Source organism: Pleurodeles waltl, chromosome 1_1 (genome assembly GCF_031143425.1).
Source record: "Pleurodeles waltl isolate 20211129_DDA chromosome 1_1, aPleWal1.hap1.20221129, whole genome shotgun sequence".
Classification (NCBI taxonomy): Eukaryota; Metazoa; Chordata; class Amphibia; order Caudata; family Salamandridae; genus Pleurodeles; species Pleurodeles waltl.
Window position 1 is genome coordinate 537,936,442 of NC_090436.1, and position 17,940 is coordinate 537,954,381.

General features: G+C 43.6%; 1 protein-coding gene across 3 annotated transcripts in view; it reads right to left on the reverse strand.

Annotated features, from left to right (window-relative positions):
- Nucleotides 1-6,747: 6,747 nt before the first annotated feature.
- Nucleotides 6,748-17,940, reverse strand: part of ERAP1 (endoplasmic reticulum aminopeptidase 1) — a 540,616-nt gene continuing 529,423 nt past the window's right edge. For all 3 annotated transcript variants that reach the window (XM_069225890.1, XM_069225880.1, XM_069225900.1), the window contains exons 18-19: nt 16,121-16,202; nt 6,748-10,469 (exon numbers count right to left, since the gene is read on the reverse strand). In XM_069225890.1, coding sequence (XP_069081991.1) covers nt 10,323-10,469; nt 16,121-16,202 — 229 coding nt within the window. In that variant the 3' untranslated portion in view covers nt 6,748-10,322. The remainder of the gene's footprint in view (nt 10,470-16,120; nt 16,203-17,940) is intronic.

Here is a 17,940-nt window from a genome sequence, read left to right on the forward strand (position 1 = left end):
TGCAGTTTGTCTCATCTCAGTGAGACTGGTTGTATGGAGAGACTAAGAACAACATTGTTAAAATGAGCTATGTGCTTGCAGAAAAAAGTGGGATTTTAGCCTGAGCTTATCTGAGAAAGAAAATTATTTTAATGTAGGTGGAAGACACAGCTTTGTTGCCCTTGCTGAGGAGACAGAGGTTCCCTACCTGGCGCATCGGAATTTTGGTACACAGTGCGTACCTTGGTACATAGATTTCAACTGTCTGGAGGATTTGTATTTTTGTAAGCCATCACTCACAGAAAACTGGGCCTTTAGGCCTGAAAACATAGTGAATAACACAAAGTGCTTTAAAAGGGAACCAATGAGGGAATTCTGTTCTTACCAGTGGAGGTCCAGTAGACAGGGAGCTTAGGTGTACCTGGATGGGCTATCACCGGCAGGATGGGAGGGATTAGATTGGCACAGTCCCAGTTAAATTTGAACAGACTGTATCCTGCTTCCACACAAAGGGCTGCATACCTCCTGTAGTTAGTCTGGAACCAGGACAGGGAAGGCAGGTTTCCTGGAGACTTCAAAGGGAAACCTCTAAAAGCTTCCCCTCCACTTCAAAGGCAGAACTGGGTATAACTACTGGATTTCAGAAACCAACTCTTCAGTACAATTCTGGAGCTATGATTGCTCTGCCAAAAATAAGGATTGCTGTGGTGCTGAAGGTCTTCCACTCTGATGGACTGCTGACCTACTCAACTCCTACCTTGCTGTGCTGACCTGCTGCTCTCGTGCCTGGGTGAGAAAGACTGGACCTGGATTTCTTGAACCTAGCGCCCCAGAGCAGGGGCGGCTCCTACATGAGGGCGGAGGAGCGTCACCCCTCCCACCCCCCGCCAGCAGCGGCAGTTGCAAACCTTTTACAAAAAATTATAATAAACCATGTTTATTACCATTTTTTGGTAAAAGGGGCGGGGCCACTGTGATGAGCACTGAGGGTGAGTGTCACCCTCAGTGTGTCTTGGGCCAGCCAAACAAACATGCACAGAAGGCTGTCTCTCCAGCCCAGCAACACAGTTGCTGCACAGGCTCCCAATCTGTCTGGGAGCGCCCTGGCTAGGTGCTCCCATCCAATCCTGATGCTGCTTTAAGCAGCGTCAGGTTTGGCCGCAGGGCAGGCTGGGAGCCTGTGTCTGCAGCAGAGTAGCGGATGGAGCAGTGCAGCGGTGATTGAGGTAAGTGTTTCTTTTTTAAATTCTATTTTTATCTCAACCCCACCGCCCATGCACCTCCCCACCCCTTCTGCTTGCCGCAAGCCGCGACTGCCCTAGAGTGATTGCAAGGGCCTGTTGGCTGGCCTCCCCCATCTACTGCTGTACCACACCTCAAATCATGGTCGGAGCTTTCACCTGCCACTGCCGGGTCTCCAGCAGCCACACAGTCACACCACCCACTCTCAAAATGCTAACAATGCCCTGAACACTCCCTCCCCAAAAACATGCCACAGAAGCACCAACATTGCCTACACCCCCACCCTACCCTCCACTACACAGCAAACCCACACATCAACACCCACGTGCATGCATGCTTCTCAACACATGATCACTCAGCAAACACACAACTGAAACATGAGAGCTGCTGAGTAGCGACACATCCTCCATCCTCTTCATCACTAAGACGTGGCTCAACTCCTCATCAGTTCCTGACATTGCCCCGGCAATTCTAGAAAGCTATAAGATCACTTGACAGGACTGCCTTCACAAGCCAGGGGAAGGACTTGCTATCATCGACAAGGAATCCATCAAATACACAACATCCAAAGAACCACACCCCATTATGGAACACTGGCACTTCAAGTTGCAAATCTCCAAAAACTTCACCCTGAAAGGAACCCTCGACTACCAACCACTTGGACCACGAGCTACCTTTATCAACCTCATCACCAACTTTGTCGCTGTGCTCACCATCGACTCCAGAGCCTGCATTCTCCTTGGTGACCTCAACTTTCACCTGGACGACCAAAAGCACTCTTAGAAAGCTTGAGCAATTCTGGATTTACCCAGCTCGTGCCAGAACCAATACAACCGCAGGACACAGTTTGGAACCCATATTCACAAGCGACAGCATCATATACAACTCCACCACATCGCTCACATGGACAACCACACCATCATCCACATCCAAATCAACATACCTCAAGTCAACACCCCTACCAGGTTCAGCTTTTCAGGTGGCAGCTAGGGTACAATCTCAGAAGCAGACTGGCTCAGCTACCTCAGCATGGATCAACCTAGATCCACAGACAACTTCAAGAAGCAAGCATAGTAGATAGTACCAGCAGGACAGCTGGTACACAGAAGACCTTCAAGACACCAAATGACAGACAACACTGTAAACAGCTAGAACGGAAATAGAGACCCAGCCACAACAGGGCAGACAGAACTACCTATAATGCTGCATTCAGACGCTATCACCAGCAAATAAAAGACAGTAAGAAAAAAGCACTAGTAGACCACATCAAAGGATGCTGCCATAAGATCCTCTCAAATGTTAAGGATTTCACTCTCACCAACACCGCTGCCTTCCAATAACTCTGCAACAACCTATCCAACTTCTTACACAGCAAAATCACAAACATGTAAAGCAACAATGCATACCAACCCAACCCCAGAGAACTTGTTGCTAACCAACCCACCATCAACGAAGACGGCCACCAGGCTGAATCGACAACCGTCAGCAGAAAAATCCCAGCAGCAATCATTCAGATCATCCACTTGGGGCCCCAGAAGACCAATGCCCCCACTACATCTACACCTGGTATCATCACCAATCAGAACCACGCTGACCTATATTATCAACACCTCCATCATGTGTGCCACTTTCCCGGATGAATGGAAACTTGCAGAAATCAATTTCTGACTAATTTTCCCTGCTTGCCTATCTAGCCGATGATTGAGAAGGCTATCAACAAGCAACTCACAACCAACCTCGAACTTCAATATCTTCTAGACAACATTCAAGGGCCCGGCTTCTCTGGCTTGTTGCAGTAGCACGTCTCTGTCACTGTAGTGCAGCAGCTTAGCCACGACCACCCGTGGGGGCTGGCCCGGGGCAAGTACTCTTGACGGTACACGGTGCGCCCTTTCCAGTGCCAAGAAGGGGGTAAGTTACCCTCAGCACCCTCCGGAAGGCAAATAATTCGCACATTGTTCCTTCGATTTCGGCCTTCATCGTCTTCGGCTCGGCGTTCCAGTCGTTGGACTCGATCATTCAGCTGGAGGATGGTAGCTTTAAGTTCCTGCTGTGCAGATGAAAGGTCCGCGAGCGCGGTCTCGGCATCGAGGACCATGTCCGCCAGTTTCTGGTGGTCTGCTCTCAACAGGCCCAGTTCTGGTGACACCTGGCTGATTTCTCGCTGTAGCGTTGTTTTGGATTCCTCTTTGGCTCCCAGGATCTTGTCCAGCGTGGCCTGTAAGGAGGGCGGTAGAGGGTTCGCCATGTCCACATGGGCCATGTCGCTTGCTCGACTCCGGCCCTGTGCCTTAACCCTGTTCTGACTTTTTGGTGCTCATCCGGTGCGATAGATAATATCGTTGGGGGTGCCCGATGGTGGCCCTGCACCCAGCCAGGGTTGTTTGTCATCTCCTTAGGACTAGGCTGAACAATAGGAGTCTGATCTCACAATGTGGCCCTTCGCCATTGGGGTCACTCTCCGCTATTCCACTCACTCCTCTCTGATGTGGCCTACAAGAGTGGGGAGGTGCAGGCATGATCTGCTGCCATCGGTGGCAAAGAGGGCCATCTGTCGCCCCGCGGGAAGAGCACCGTCGTCTCCCTCAATGAGCTGTGACGTTATCCTGAGGCTGTCAGGGTCCAAATCCTCAAAAATTTCAGGTGGGCCCTGCCTTAACCAGGGGGCTCCCGACCGGAGCCTCGTCGTGTTCACTGCACCTCTCGATTATCAGACTTGCACTGTCCCCTTGTAGATAGTTGATCATTGCCCCGGGGTGCCCCCTTCAGCTCCCTGCCACAGTCCATGGGCGTTGTGCGCAGGGACCCGGCCCTCCGCTGGACACAGACCGTTTCCACCACCCATCACCGCGTCCGTTGACAGGGGGGCCACCGCAGCTCCTTGTTAAAGCATCGCAGGGCCCAGGGAGCATCAGCGCCCTCCCGCTGCGTGGCCCTCGCAGCTCCTCTACACTCCAGAGGCCACCCCAGCTCCTCCTCACCGCACAGGGCCTTGATTACACTGGTGACTCCTCCAAGCTCACACTTGCTGCAGTGTCTCCAAGCTCACACTTGCCGTGAGCCACCCCCTGCCAGTCACTGCAGCCCACTCGTGGCCCGCTGTCAGCAACTCCAAACCGCACCCGATGCCTCTCAACTGGGCTCCCACCGCAGCTTCGCTGTTGGCGGCTGTCTCCGACCCCTGGCGGGGTGCTAAAAAGAAGGATTTATGGTGGGCCCAAGTGGAACGCCGGCTTCACCCATCCGCCATCTTTGTCGGTTAGGCCACGCCTCCCATCACACCCTCATCAGAAGACTCCATGAGATTAGCATACAAGGATCCATTCTCAAATGGATGTGTTCCTTCCTCACAGGAAAAACCCATAGGGTCAGGCTCACACCCTTAACATTAGAGACCAAGAAATTAAGATGTGGAGTCCCACAAGGATCATCCCTCAGCTCCAGCCTTTTCAACATATACATGACACCGCTCACCAACATCATTTGATCACAAACAAGACATCACCGTTACCTCCTATGACACCAAACTCATTGTCTCCCTGATGGACAAAACAACCACCGTCAGAACCAATTTCACCAACTGCATGATCCTGGTGGTAGACTGGATGCAAACCAACTCCCTACAGCTCAACCCCGACAAGATTAAAGTACTGGTCTTTGGTAACAAGACCTCCATATGGGACTCCACATAGTGGCCACTGCAGCTAGGACCAAAACCCACGGACCACACAAGTAATCCAGGGGTCATCCTAGACAACAAGTTCAACATGACGGCTAAAGGAAATGCAGTGTGCACCTCCTGCTTTCACATCCCATGCCTGCTGTGAAAAATCTTCAAATGGTTGCCTCTGAACAACAGATGGACCTTTCCACAAGCATTGACCAGCAGCAGGCTGGATTACAGCAACACTCTCTCCACCGGAATCTCTAAACAAGTCCTACAGACTCTAGACCATCCAGAACACCGCTGCAAAGCCCATACTCAACCTCTCATGATACAGCCACATCACACTGCACCTTAGGAAGTGTCACTGGCCCCCAATCCACAAGCGCAATCAATTCAAACTTCTCATGCACACATACAAAGCCCTACACAACACAGGACCTGAACAACGTCATACACTTTCACAAACCCACTAGACTGTTTTTTCCTTTGTCTGGTTTTTATTTTGTGTGCCCATGATTTCCCTTTGGTTCTTGTTGTCAGCAGCCAGAAGTCAATTATGAAAACAATAATGCCAAAAAGTGCAGACCAATCTAGCAAGACCCAACATGCAAAACAGACCCAGGCGAAATTATATATGAAATTGAACCTGAGGCTACATAATAAGAAATGAGACACAAAAGTAAAATGCTGCAAAAATAGAGAGAGTATGTATTTATGTCTCCTTCCATGGAGCTTCCCATTAGCAGCAAAAAGGGTCACCCTAACCCTCATCACCAGCAGACTAGAGTTTGGAAGCACCCTATAAATGGAGGGATTGCCACCCAGCTCACAAGAAGACTGCAGACCAAAATGCAGCAGCCAGACTAGTCCTTAACCTCCGATGCCAAGCTCACATCACACCAAAACTCAGACAACTCCATCGCTCCTGATACAAGCTGGCACACTTTAAACTCCTCACCCACACCCACAAAGCTCTCCCCAACATTGGTGCTGCCTACCTGAATAGCTACATTCATGTTTTACTAACCTTCTGGACACCTCTGCTCTGCCAGAATCTCACTAGCACACACCCCATGCATGCACAAAAGCAGAGTAGGGGGCAACCCCTTCTCGTACCTGGCCTCTAATTTCTGGAACGGAATCCCACAACACAAGAGCCTCCTCCTCTCATCTTGACTTTTGCAAGAAGCTGGAAAACTGGCTTTAAGTAAGCCTCAAACCTGCTACAGAGTGCCTGGATACCAGCACAGGTGATTAGTGCACTATAAAAACACCAATAACATAACAAAAAAGTGACTACGCAGGATTGCTTAAAATCAGCAACATTAGGGTGGTAAGAGCATGAATCTGTCCATCTGATTTCTGCCAAGTCTATCTGGTGCATGAAAATATCCCCAGGGTTTGTGGGGATGCAAAGCTGTGTTCCTCAGAATCAAGATGATGACAAGCATCGAGTCAGCGTGTGGCTGTCATTTATATCCTTAGAATCACGATTTTCCACTGCACCTCTTATTTCTGCTATGCCCATCTGTTAAATGGACAATGTCACATTCCCTTTAGTCTGCTTTATCATAGCAGACTGTTGCTGCTGCTGGCATAGAATGGTGAGTGATAGCTCATGTTGTTGCCTGGACCATTGCAGTCAATAGTGCCTGTTGAATGCATCCTAACACATTGTCAACAGCCCATGCTACATTGAGGAGGCAAGCAGGGAGGAGGTTCCAGTTATTACAACACATTGCATCCATCTAAAAAACCTGTTCAGGGTGTGTTGTGTATTGCGCAGAAATAATTTGCGATTTAGGCAAATCCATTTCAGTATTTTTGGAACTGTTCTCAGGATCACTACTAGATCAAAATGAGGTTTGACATATTTTTATTTGCTGCACACATATTCTTTCGTACAATTATTTCATAGTCAAAATATCTCTCATAAACTTCCTGCTGTTCTATTGCTGAGTGTCATTTTAATATAATTGCAATGTCATATTAATATCCTCTACAGCTTTTTGCAATATTTTGTTTGTTGAGTCAGTTACTGAAACTTCAACATAGCTAATTCCTTTAAATGTAATTTAATTTATTGAGTGTGCTGTATTATCCTATAACAAACTCCTTGTCCTCCTAGCATAATATACTGATTGCCAAATGTACACAAAAGATATTAGAAATTATTGGTGATGGACTTGAAAAGCACTCGCCAAGAAGGAAATGGAATGCTGGATTACCAATCCACAGTATATTTATAATCCCAAATTTTCCCACAAACCTGAAAATCAGCCACAGTACATCTCCGACCTTTCCAGTGACCGTGGTCAGGCCACTACTTGAGCATTACATTTAAAACAATTTATAAAAAGTGCAGTGAACAGTGTCTTTAAATTGAAACCCTGGGAGAGCATTCATCCACTGCTAAAAGCACGCTGTTGATTATTAAAATAGAATATGCTCTTCCAAGCCTAGACCTAATGTACAAGGGCCACGCCTACATACGTGCACGTTAAGAGCAGCATATCTTTATCGTCTGCGGCACTTGTACTATTTAAAGCAAAGTGCTGTGTACTTCATATAGGCATTCTGTGCCTTCATGGCGCTCCCGTTTAAATGTGTTAAGGTATCACATTACAATTTTAAGTTATCACACAGAAATACAAGATGCACAGAGGAAAGCACACACAAATAAATTTCAGAAAGCATCTCAACAGTCAAAGATTCCCTCTCTATTTTATTCCCTGAATTCTAAATCAACTTCAGTGGAACTCTGAGAGTGGGAAATGAGCTCAGGAATGTAAACATAATCCAAATAATTCAACGAGCGTCTATTAATTTCTACCAGGAGCAATGCCTCCATTGACCCAATGGCAAAGAGCTTCTTCATCATCCAAAAGAAACTGCTGGGAAAACTGAATGAGTAAAAGGCAGGATCTAGGCGATAAAAAGTCAAAGGTACTCTACATTTGACGAGCACTAACAGAACCCGTGGGTTCTGTGTAAACTGAACACCCACAATTTTTTAATCTCAGAGATAACCAGGCATGACTACTTTTTGTTTCTTGGATTCTTCAGTCAAAACAGGCAAATCTAGAGTGAGACTAAGGGATGCATGCTTTGGTGGCCTTTACCTGATCCATATGAATGTGACTAAGGGATATGTTAAATTACTATTATTCCTGGTAAAACTGAAGGACACAGGACTTTTTGGAGTATGGTTTGCATGAAATGAACCTGAGTGATTTTGTAGTCACACATTATGCTTCACAGTGATCCAGAAATTCATCCTTCCTTGCTTAATAATCAGCGTGCTATGAAACGCGAGGTGCGGCATCTAATTTGGGGAATATTGCATCTGCCAGCATTATATCATGTATCACCCTACTGTGGGAAAGAACTATGACTGCAGAGTTTTGGTGCACTGTTTTGAATCTTTATTGGCACGGGTTGCGGTTTTGGCCAACCATAGCTTGAACTTATTATGGTGCCTCCATGGCATTTTACTGAGGTGAACGGGGGCTAGCCAAAAACATCATAGTCATATGATAGTGCTCATGACTTGCAGACAGTCACTTACAAATAATCACTTTTCACAAGAGCATAAAGCTGCTGACTGCAACGAACATGCTATTTCTCTGGTTATCTATCCTGCTCAGATAACTTGACAGTTCCATGTGTTCCACCTACAAAGCATTTTGTCATCTTTCCTCTATTAGGCTTCTTCAATATAACTCATGTCTACAAAATATGAACATATCATTTTCGTAGCCTTAACTAAACATTCACTTCATTGCAACTAATATTGAGGGAGGAGGTGAAGCCATTAAAGGCAAGGAACAGTCTCCTAACTCTATGTGCCATGGTGGAGTCTCCTTGATCTATATAGTGCTGGTTACCTGAGCTAAGTAATGAAAAAGGAGAATTGAAGGTGCTCAAGGTTACTGGATACATCAGGGGACCCGATACACATAAAGAGACCCTCTCACCTTTTGACCCAGTGACAGAAGAGAATTGTGGGCAGCATCTCCCTTGCACAACTGAACTACATGCAGTGCCAGAAATTGAAAGCCCGGCCACACAACTCAGATCTTAGGACCCAGGAAGCAGCCGGTGAACTGGTAACTGAGCAAGAGCATGTGAAGTGGTGAGTCTGCACAACCAACAGTGTTTAGCATATGTGCTGAGGGGGACTGGTGTAGTGGCGACACTGGGAGGAGGACATGCACAGCAGGAAGCAATAAAGAGCTCTAATACCTGGTGTGTGGTGGCTTTATAACCAATAAGGTCCACAGAGTCAGGGATTCCTTTCAGAAAAGTAACATTTGCATCCTCCAAAAAAAAAAGAAAGTCTACAGAGAACTCTAAAGAAAAATCTGCAAAAGTAGTCCATCTCAAACTTCTTTTGACTGGACCGAGGCTCACTTGAGATAAAGCTGAAATACTGCATTCTTCTGTGCAGCCATGGGAGCAGCTCATCATGGCCTCAATGAGAGACTTCAAAAAAACTTTCAGAAGTATTGGGTCCAAACTAAGTTATTCTGCGCTTGTCAGCATCTGTGAAGGGATGAATCCAGAAGTATAATGTGGAGGAATTTCTGATGGACAATTTTGTGACATGTGGTGTTACAAGTGTTGATAGGCTTCTAGCAATGTGCGGTAACACCATAATCCAAAATAAGGTAAAGCTTGAATCATTGGGTACCCAGCAGTGGCTTAATTCAGGCAAATGAACTACTAATTTCTATGTGTGTTAGCTCAAAGCTTGAGGTTAATGATTGCATATCTTCCTCAGATTGTGATTGTGTCTCAATCAAAGTTATCATTTCTCAGTCCTGCTGCTTACAACTGGATTCGGGTACAAAGGCTGTGCTAATGAGCTACTTGGGGCCCTCATAATGAGAGCCCCCCATGGTGTGGGGTATTTACTGCACCCTGTAAATACTTCATATTACAGTTCTTTGCCATGAAGATGTGTCTACACATTTTGGTCAGCTCAGTAGTTACTAGCCATTTTTGACTTGGGTACATTTTGGCAGGTCAAACCTGCAAAACTTAGGAGAGTATTGAAGAGGTGTGATAATGGTCAAAAAACAGAATTCTGGTATGTGCCGTGACAGGAGTTATTGCACACATCAGAATTCAACAGGGCCTTAGTGTAAATGTTGTAGGGGTGCACATGACTGCACACTGCATTGGATGTTTTTGTATGTTTTAACTATGAAGCCAATGAAAATAATAGACAACACATTATAAGGGCTCTCTTTTGAAGAAAAAGGGATTTTGAAACATAAGCAGTATCTCAGATATTTAAAAGAGGACCAGACTATTTGTCCTTGGATTGCTTTTACACAGTAGCCTATCTGTGCATGTGCCTTAAATTTTAAAATTACAAAAAAAATATTCTGTGATACTCTAGGGAAGAGCCCCTGCATCATTAAGCGCTTTAGCTGCTGTTGTGCTGCAGCCAGGTGTTGACTCTGTCCAAATTTTCGTCCATCCATTTAATGTTTTCTATAATTGTTTCTTTTGCTTGCTGGACACAGCGAAGTTGAGAACCATTTTCTCCCAGAGAATCAAAGAATTCCTCCACCTGGTTAAAGAAGAATAAACAAGGAGTTTAGGATATGTTTTCAGTCTTTATGTATGAAACCTTTAATGTGTGACAAACATCCTACCATTCCTCTACTATGTAATGTGAGAAATGTAATTTCTCAGTCCTCCATTTTGTAATATTACTTTAACACATCGCTATGTTTGCTTTTTCTTTGATCTCCATTTTCTAGTATTTTAGTTTTTGTTTGATTTGTCGAGTGCGCTTCTAAGTTATTACAATGTAAATCAACATATTCATAGTCAACTTGAGTTGGAAAATTCTTGGTAATATCTTTATATGTTGTTTATGGTTATGCCTGCATGTCACTTGTGGTTTGAAACAAAATACAAGACACAAAAATAATCCTTCATTTTAGAAGGTAAATATTCCATATGACCCCCTTATTTGATAATAAAATAAAATATCTAGTGTGCTATTTAGAGATTAAATAGTAGTTAAGTGGATACAACATTTCATATCAACAAAACAGTCAGACTCCATGTTACGGCAGCTTTGTTTGTTAGGTGCAGGTACTGGAGTTTCACGGCACTGCCAGAGAACAATCGACGTGAAAACACACAACACTAATGGGAAACTGCTACAGGAGGAAAAAACAATGTTATGAATACCAACAATGTGGGTTCAGAACTGAACCAATGATGAAATGGGTTCCAAAAAAACCGCACCGCCACAGAAAATACTCTGTCACCCTTTGTTTTAGCTCCAGTAACTGACAACTGTAGCCAGGCCAGACTGGCTCACCTCGGTGCTGCCCAAGGCCCATATCTGCCTAAATTTGGCAGCCATGTAATATGGAGTCTGTTGGTGTATGGCCTTACGCACAATTGTTAACGTAATGACACTGACCCTTTTATTCATCGTCTGCCAATATAAAAACTGCTGCACACCCGATACCAGGTGCCATTTTATGAGACCACAATGCAGCTGAGCTGCTGCCTCCTGGATCACCTAGGGGTTCTCAGGAGTTTCGGAAGCCCCTAAACTGAGGCGGTCTCTATTGACAAGTCTGGGCTTAATCAAAGTAACGAACACAGTAATACCATTAAGAACGGAGTCTATTAAGGGCAGGCTCCTTTATAGCACCTTCAAATTAAAGAAAAGGTTGCTAGGAAGAAGCAGTCTGTTCTTTGCGAGAAAGCCTAGGTTCTAGGTGAAAACCTAGCTTACACACTGTTTCTGTTGGTCTTCTATGACTGCCTTTACTCACAGACAGTGAGACAGAGGACCACAAGGGGGCGTCAGTGTTTGTTGTAATAACTCTTTACAGGCAGTATGTGTTACTATCATATGGTGTCTTATAAAAATGTTTTACAAAATGCTGACATACACAACCTTACTACTGCGAAGTTAGATGGGGAGATTGGGTCGTATCCTCGGGTAACTTGCTGTCTTTCGTTAGGCAGGATTAATATTGAGCCTTGTGGAAGCCCCCAACAGAGGGCACCAGTAGGAGAAGTGAAAAGGGACAAAGCCTACCCAATCTCAATGAGATCTAATTGTGAGAATTCTTTAAAACAATCCAACACAAAACACCCTTAGCGGATATTGTACAATCTCTTAACCAATAGGTGGTTATTAATGATGTGGATGACTGATAACAGATCTAGTTAAATAAAAAAAGGCCCCAAAACTAGAGCCATTCTCCTCTCACCTAAGACTGTCCACGGCTAATGAGATCACTAGTTCTGTGTTCTTTTCTGGACTGGACCCTGTTTTTAGGTCATCCCGTAGGTAGTCTCCATAAATCCATATTGTTGTGTCGCCACTGCCTTCCCCTGTAGTTTAGCTTTCTTTGGAAGGAACAAGGCAGATGTGACAAAATAGAATTAGAATCTAGGGTCAGCTGCTAGAGCAGGCGATCAGGATATCTGCTTTCCATTTTATTGGCATCATCCAGTTCTAGAGAGGAGTATAAATTAACCGGTACCGGCCCAACTGTTTCAAGAAGTGTGCTGAGCAAGGGTCTTAAAGAGAGTGGCATGGTCCCACCAGGGAAGCAGTAGGAAATAGTTCAGCAGAAGTGTGGACAAGTCGAATGAGGTAAGTGCTCTTTTTCACCTTTATTGACAATTTAATGTTAGCTACACTCTCTAAGATATCCAGTCTTTGCCTCTTTAATGCATTCAGTGCACTTCTTCAGTTTTGCCTTATAAGCCAATTGAACCAATAGAAAGCAAAGTTTCCTTTCTACTCTTTAGTGCTTGTGAGTTGCTAAATGGGAGTTCTGACAGCAACCCAGTTCTGTACCTTGGTTAATCAAGCTGTACAAACACCCTTCAGGTGTGTCCTCTGTACGATTGACAAGCCAGTCACTGGGGAATTTGGGATTCCCTGGTCCAAGTTGTAACCATGTCTAGATCAATGGACACTAATAGGTAATGCTTCTATTTCCCATATTCGGGTATCCATGTGCATTGTTAAAACAAAAAAAGCAGAAACATGATTCGCAGATATAAGGTCATGACATTCTAAAATTAAGAAAATGAAAGGCTGGGGTAATTTTTCTAGATGCCAGCCTAACAACAGGTGCCACCATTCTGACTGCTTCTTAAACATCCATTGGGTTAAGGAAAATACAAATATTTTTACTGAAAAAGGAATTTCAACCACCAATGATTCTTTATTTGCAGTAAAGTTGAATTACTGTTATGGCTGTGCAGTGTGAAATAAATAAGGGGCTGATAAATAAGCTGCAGTACGGTCTTGGCCTTCAGGAAGTCTCATCACATAAAATAATATTTAGAGAACCAAGACTGGCAGTAGCTTAAACCCCTGGCTTCAACTCACTCGAGGAGAAGACAGCATATCGTTGCTTCTCCCACCCAGCACGCGGTGGCAGTTTTTCACTTCCTTCCACCTGGCTACTGTCATCATCAGTTCAACTGGGTGCTCCATGGGCGTTGTGGAGAGCTGAGTGCAGGAGTCTGGCGGAGTGCAAAGGCACATGGGATGTCAAACATGGGAATTTTCTTCCTTGACCTACCATTTGTGGGGGTGGGAGGATGTGATTCACCAGGAAGAATAAATATGGACTACCCTAAACCTATGCATATCCAAGATTGCAATCTCTCCAGTGTTTGCTGTCTGAAGATCCCCATCCAAAACATTGTCAGCCTTATGATCTGTGATATTATTTCTTGTGCAGATCATATAAATTGGTAGTGGATTGGCCTATAGAAGGATGCATCATGATGTATTCGTTTGCATACTTTTTTGCATTTATAACCCAGTCAGTCAATTTTAGATAGTGATTTTAACAGAGAATCCCATACATACTAGCTATTACGATAGCACATATGTTAGCCCACTTGGGGCTAAGTTGACTGAAGAACCCCTGAGAGGTGGGAAAACTTTTTCTCATGTATACTTAACTGTAGTTATCAATTCTGATGCTTTTCATAAACCCCATAACACTTGAGAGGGTGATCTGGGCTACTAACGGTCCAAGCCTGGTGAGAAGCCTTTATGTACTACAGAGGGTTGCTATCTTGACACATTATTACTTTATTAAGTTTAAATATCTTCACAGGGTCTATTACTCCTGCGACTGATTCTAGTGAATGTGCAGGGGTGCCTCTATGATGTGCTTTCGATCTAGTTAAGGATATTTAGGAAAAGTAACTATTAGAAAGTTACCTTTTCACTGCCTGAAACACCTGGAGGCCAATTTCCATAAGCCTGCAAACAGCTGCCCCAGCCATTACTTGACCTTGATGCAGTGTGAAAACTTCCCCAGAGGAAGAAAATGGGTTACGCAGGATGGGCTGAGTGTCATATATGCGACACCTGTCAGCCCAAGAAGAGCAGATGGGAGGTTTCAGGACTAATCTAATTAAAAGGGGAAATTATGAGGCCTTCCCATTGGAGACCTGAAGAAAAGAAGGTGCTTAATCTTTAAGTCCTCTATAGCTGATTGGGCATTAGCCCAGTGGGAAGGGGAGCTGGTCTTCAAAACAGTTTGATGTGGCTGAGGAGGATGAGACTGTTCATTTCCCTAATCACACCCCTAAATGGGTCCCTTCAGAGGCAGAAGGTCTATGCCATCTTGGATTTCTCCTAGTATAGTGCACTGTGGGATAGTTTGCAGAAAGGTAAACAGGTTGTGCTTAAAAAATGGGGAGACATTGTCTGAGAATCTTTCTCCTCATTAGTTACGGAGTGTCCAGAAGTTACCCCAAGCCACTGGGTAATGAAGCCTATAATGCTGGCATCTCACCTACAGCTCAACTGAACTTGTAGAAGAACAGAAGACTAAAGCTGCTGCCTGAGACGTAGGTGGAGAATTTAATGGTTGTACCCACTCACATTGTACCCAGGACAAAGATCTGAACCCCCAGGGCCACTGGCAGACTTCTTGTGTGGCTACCGAGGTTTGTTCCTGCAATGCCAGCTGACAAGTAAAAAATGGAACTGAACGGGGACATGCTGGTTACTACTGCTGAAATGAACCCTGGCCATTAAGTGCTGTCCCAGTTAACACTCGAAAAAGTCCAAAACCTGTCAATGGGACTTCCCAGCAAAGGTGTCCAGTTTTGTTGCAAACTCGTCAGATACAACTTCAGGCTTGCCACGCTGAAGAGTTCTGAGCATCATAAATAAGATAAAGCTTGAGGTAGAAATTATGACCTGGCGAAGGTGTGAAAAGTATCTGTCAGACAAGAGGACTTTAGAGGCCATGAAATTTGAATTAATCTTGCTTACCGCTTTTCCCGCCTTCGCCAGATACAGCCTGTAACCTTGCCCCGTTAGAGCATTTTGACTTCCAGTTCAGAAAAAAAGTCAGGTGGTAAAGTCTTTGACTGAGATGATCCTCACTGGTGTATCTGAACCATGCTCCTTGGTCTGAAATCGTGCCTGGGTCTTGTTCAACCGCAAACAATGATCACTGTTTGGCGCTTTACTTTTTCATGGTGACTTTTCTCCTAAATCCTTAAAAATTCATATCCCTGGTACCCTTTCTAGGATTTTTGTCATTTTGGTTTCATTTTTTGAGTATTAGTTTCTGTCTATTTATATAAATTTGAGTAGGATTTTCATTGTGTTGTATTTTAGATTTTTTAACGGTTTTAATGCGTGTAAATGCATCACACCTTTCTCAAAATTGAGCCGATCTGCTTTCAGCTATGACTACCAAGGGTTGAACTCAAGTTTAAATTATTTAAACCTTGTGGTAGACCTAAGAAGTTAGTGACTATTACTTGTAGTAGACTACGAACCACCCAAATTAATAATTAACTTCTTTCAGTGATTTAATAATCTTTATAGGCTAATTAAATTATATATTTGGGTGCTTTAGTGATACAATATCATTTCACTGGGCTGTGTAAAATGAGGCTTTGCACCAAGAGGCATAACTCTATAGTTGTGTCCCTGGCTCTTGAAATTTAATGAGGAATTCCTTGCAACTAGGCCTGATTTAAAAGTACAATGAACAATGATATATTTTCATTTACTACTCACTGCCCCAGGCAAGGACATTGTGAGAAAGGAAGCATCTCCAGTTTCATATATTTCATAAGTATCCTGTAAAAAAGAGGTCCTATAGAGGGAAATTATGATTAGCACATAATGAAACAAAATAAAAGCCATATATTAGCAATAGGTTTGCTGGAGTTACTGGTTTTTACCTCTTCAAGCTTTGCTTTTGTGGAATACTGATTAGTCAGTCCAGTCACCATGTGGGCAATAGAATTTGATCCAAGTTCAAACCTTCCAAGAAAAAACAAGACATGTTGCAATTGACAGAGAGCATAACAAAAACGCAAAAGCATGTGGTTATATGAACTTTTCTTCTCACAAATGTAGGTTTTCAGTGTGAAACGTGTTTTTTTTTCGACAAGTGCATTTGAAATGAACAAATAAATATGTCATCAGGTAGTTTATATATTAGATAATGCGAGGGATGGTAATCATAAAATATCTAAAGGTAATATCTGAGTTTTATGCAAACACAATTTCACTGGTGAATAGAAAATATCTAGAGTATAAAAATGTTGTTTTATGTTCCACTACCAGGGATTTTAGGAATATGAAACTACTTTGAAAGAGGACACGTGATTACAGTGTAATCTAGAAATTGAAGAGGGAAAACAAATCAGGAACACAAATTTCAGAAAATCCCTCCTCCAGAATAAATGGAAAGAACAAGCCACCACCAGACAAATTCTGGTGGTTTAGTACTTTTTATTGGTATATGCCTAGTAGTTCGGTAACATGTTTCGTCCAAATTGACTTTAATCATGCCTCTTTCAGTAACCAACTTAAATGAGCAATCATGAGTGAAATGTGAAACAGACTGCTTGCCAGTAAAAAACATAATTTGCATGTTTCCAATAGTTTGCATGTCACACCATTTCAAGACATAATTGTTTTTCGTTTCTTTTTGTGCAATCGCACATCACTTCAAAAATTAATTTTGTTTAATAGAATTCAGCCGCAGGAGGCTAAAACTGTATCTTTTAATCCAAGCATTGCATTTGGAGCGCACATTATGGACTGTGCTCTTAACTATAACTCATGAATTTCAGTGGTTTTTCAGTTTTAATTCACAACCATAATTTCACTTTTATTGTATTTTTAGGAGAATGTATCAAGGTTATATAAATATACGTTCAGGTGTTATAACTAATGATAACCATAACTTTATTTAAACCTGTTTTCCATTTTTTTCCAGTGAACAGACACACACACACATATATGGAAAATGTCACTTATCTAGTGTACATCTGTTCATGGCATGAGACACTGCAGATTCACATGCTGTGCATTATCCTGCCATCTAGTGTTGGGCTCGGATTGTTACAAGTTGTTTTTCTTCGAAGAAATCTTTTCGAGTCACAAGACCGAGGGACTCCTCCCTTTCGGCTCCATTGCGCATGGGCGTCGACTCCATCTTAGATTGTTTTCCCCGCAGAGGGTGAGGTAGGAGTTATGAATATACTAATAGTGCCCATGCAATGGAGTAAATATGTATGTACATAATGTGTATTAAAATAGTATTTATTTACAAATTTACAATTTTCATTCAACTTATAACGACTACAGGCTCCCGGGGAGGTGGGAGGGCGCATGTGAATCTGCAGCGTCTCATGCCACGAACAGATGTACACTGGGTAAGTGACATTTTCCGTTCAATGGCATATGTAGCTGCAGATACACATGCTGTGCATAGACTAATAAGCAGTAATCTCCCCAAAAGCGGTGGCTTAGCCTGTAGGAGTTGAAGTTGTTTGAAATAATGTTCGTAATACAGCCTGTGCTACTGTGGCTTGTTGTGTTGTTAACACATCTACACAGTAATGTTTTGTGAATGTATGAGGCGTAGACCATGTGGCTGCCTTATAAATTTCTGTCATAGGTATATTTCCTAGAAAAGCCACTGTGGTGCCTTTTTTCCTAGTGGAATGCGCTCTTGGTGTAATAGGTAGATCTCTTTTTGCTTTAATAT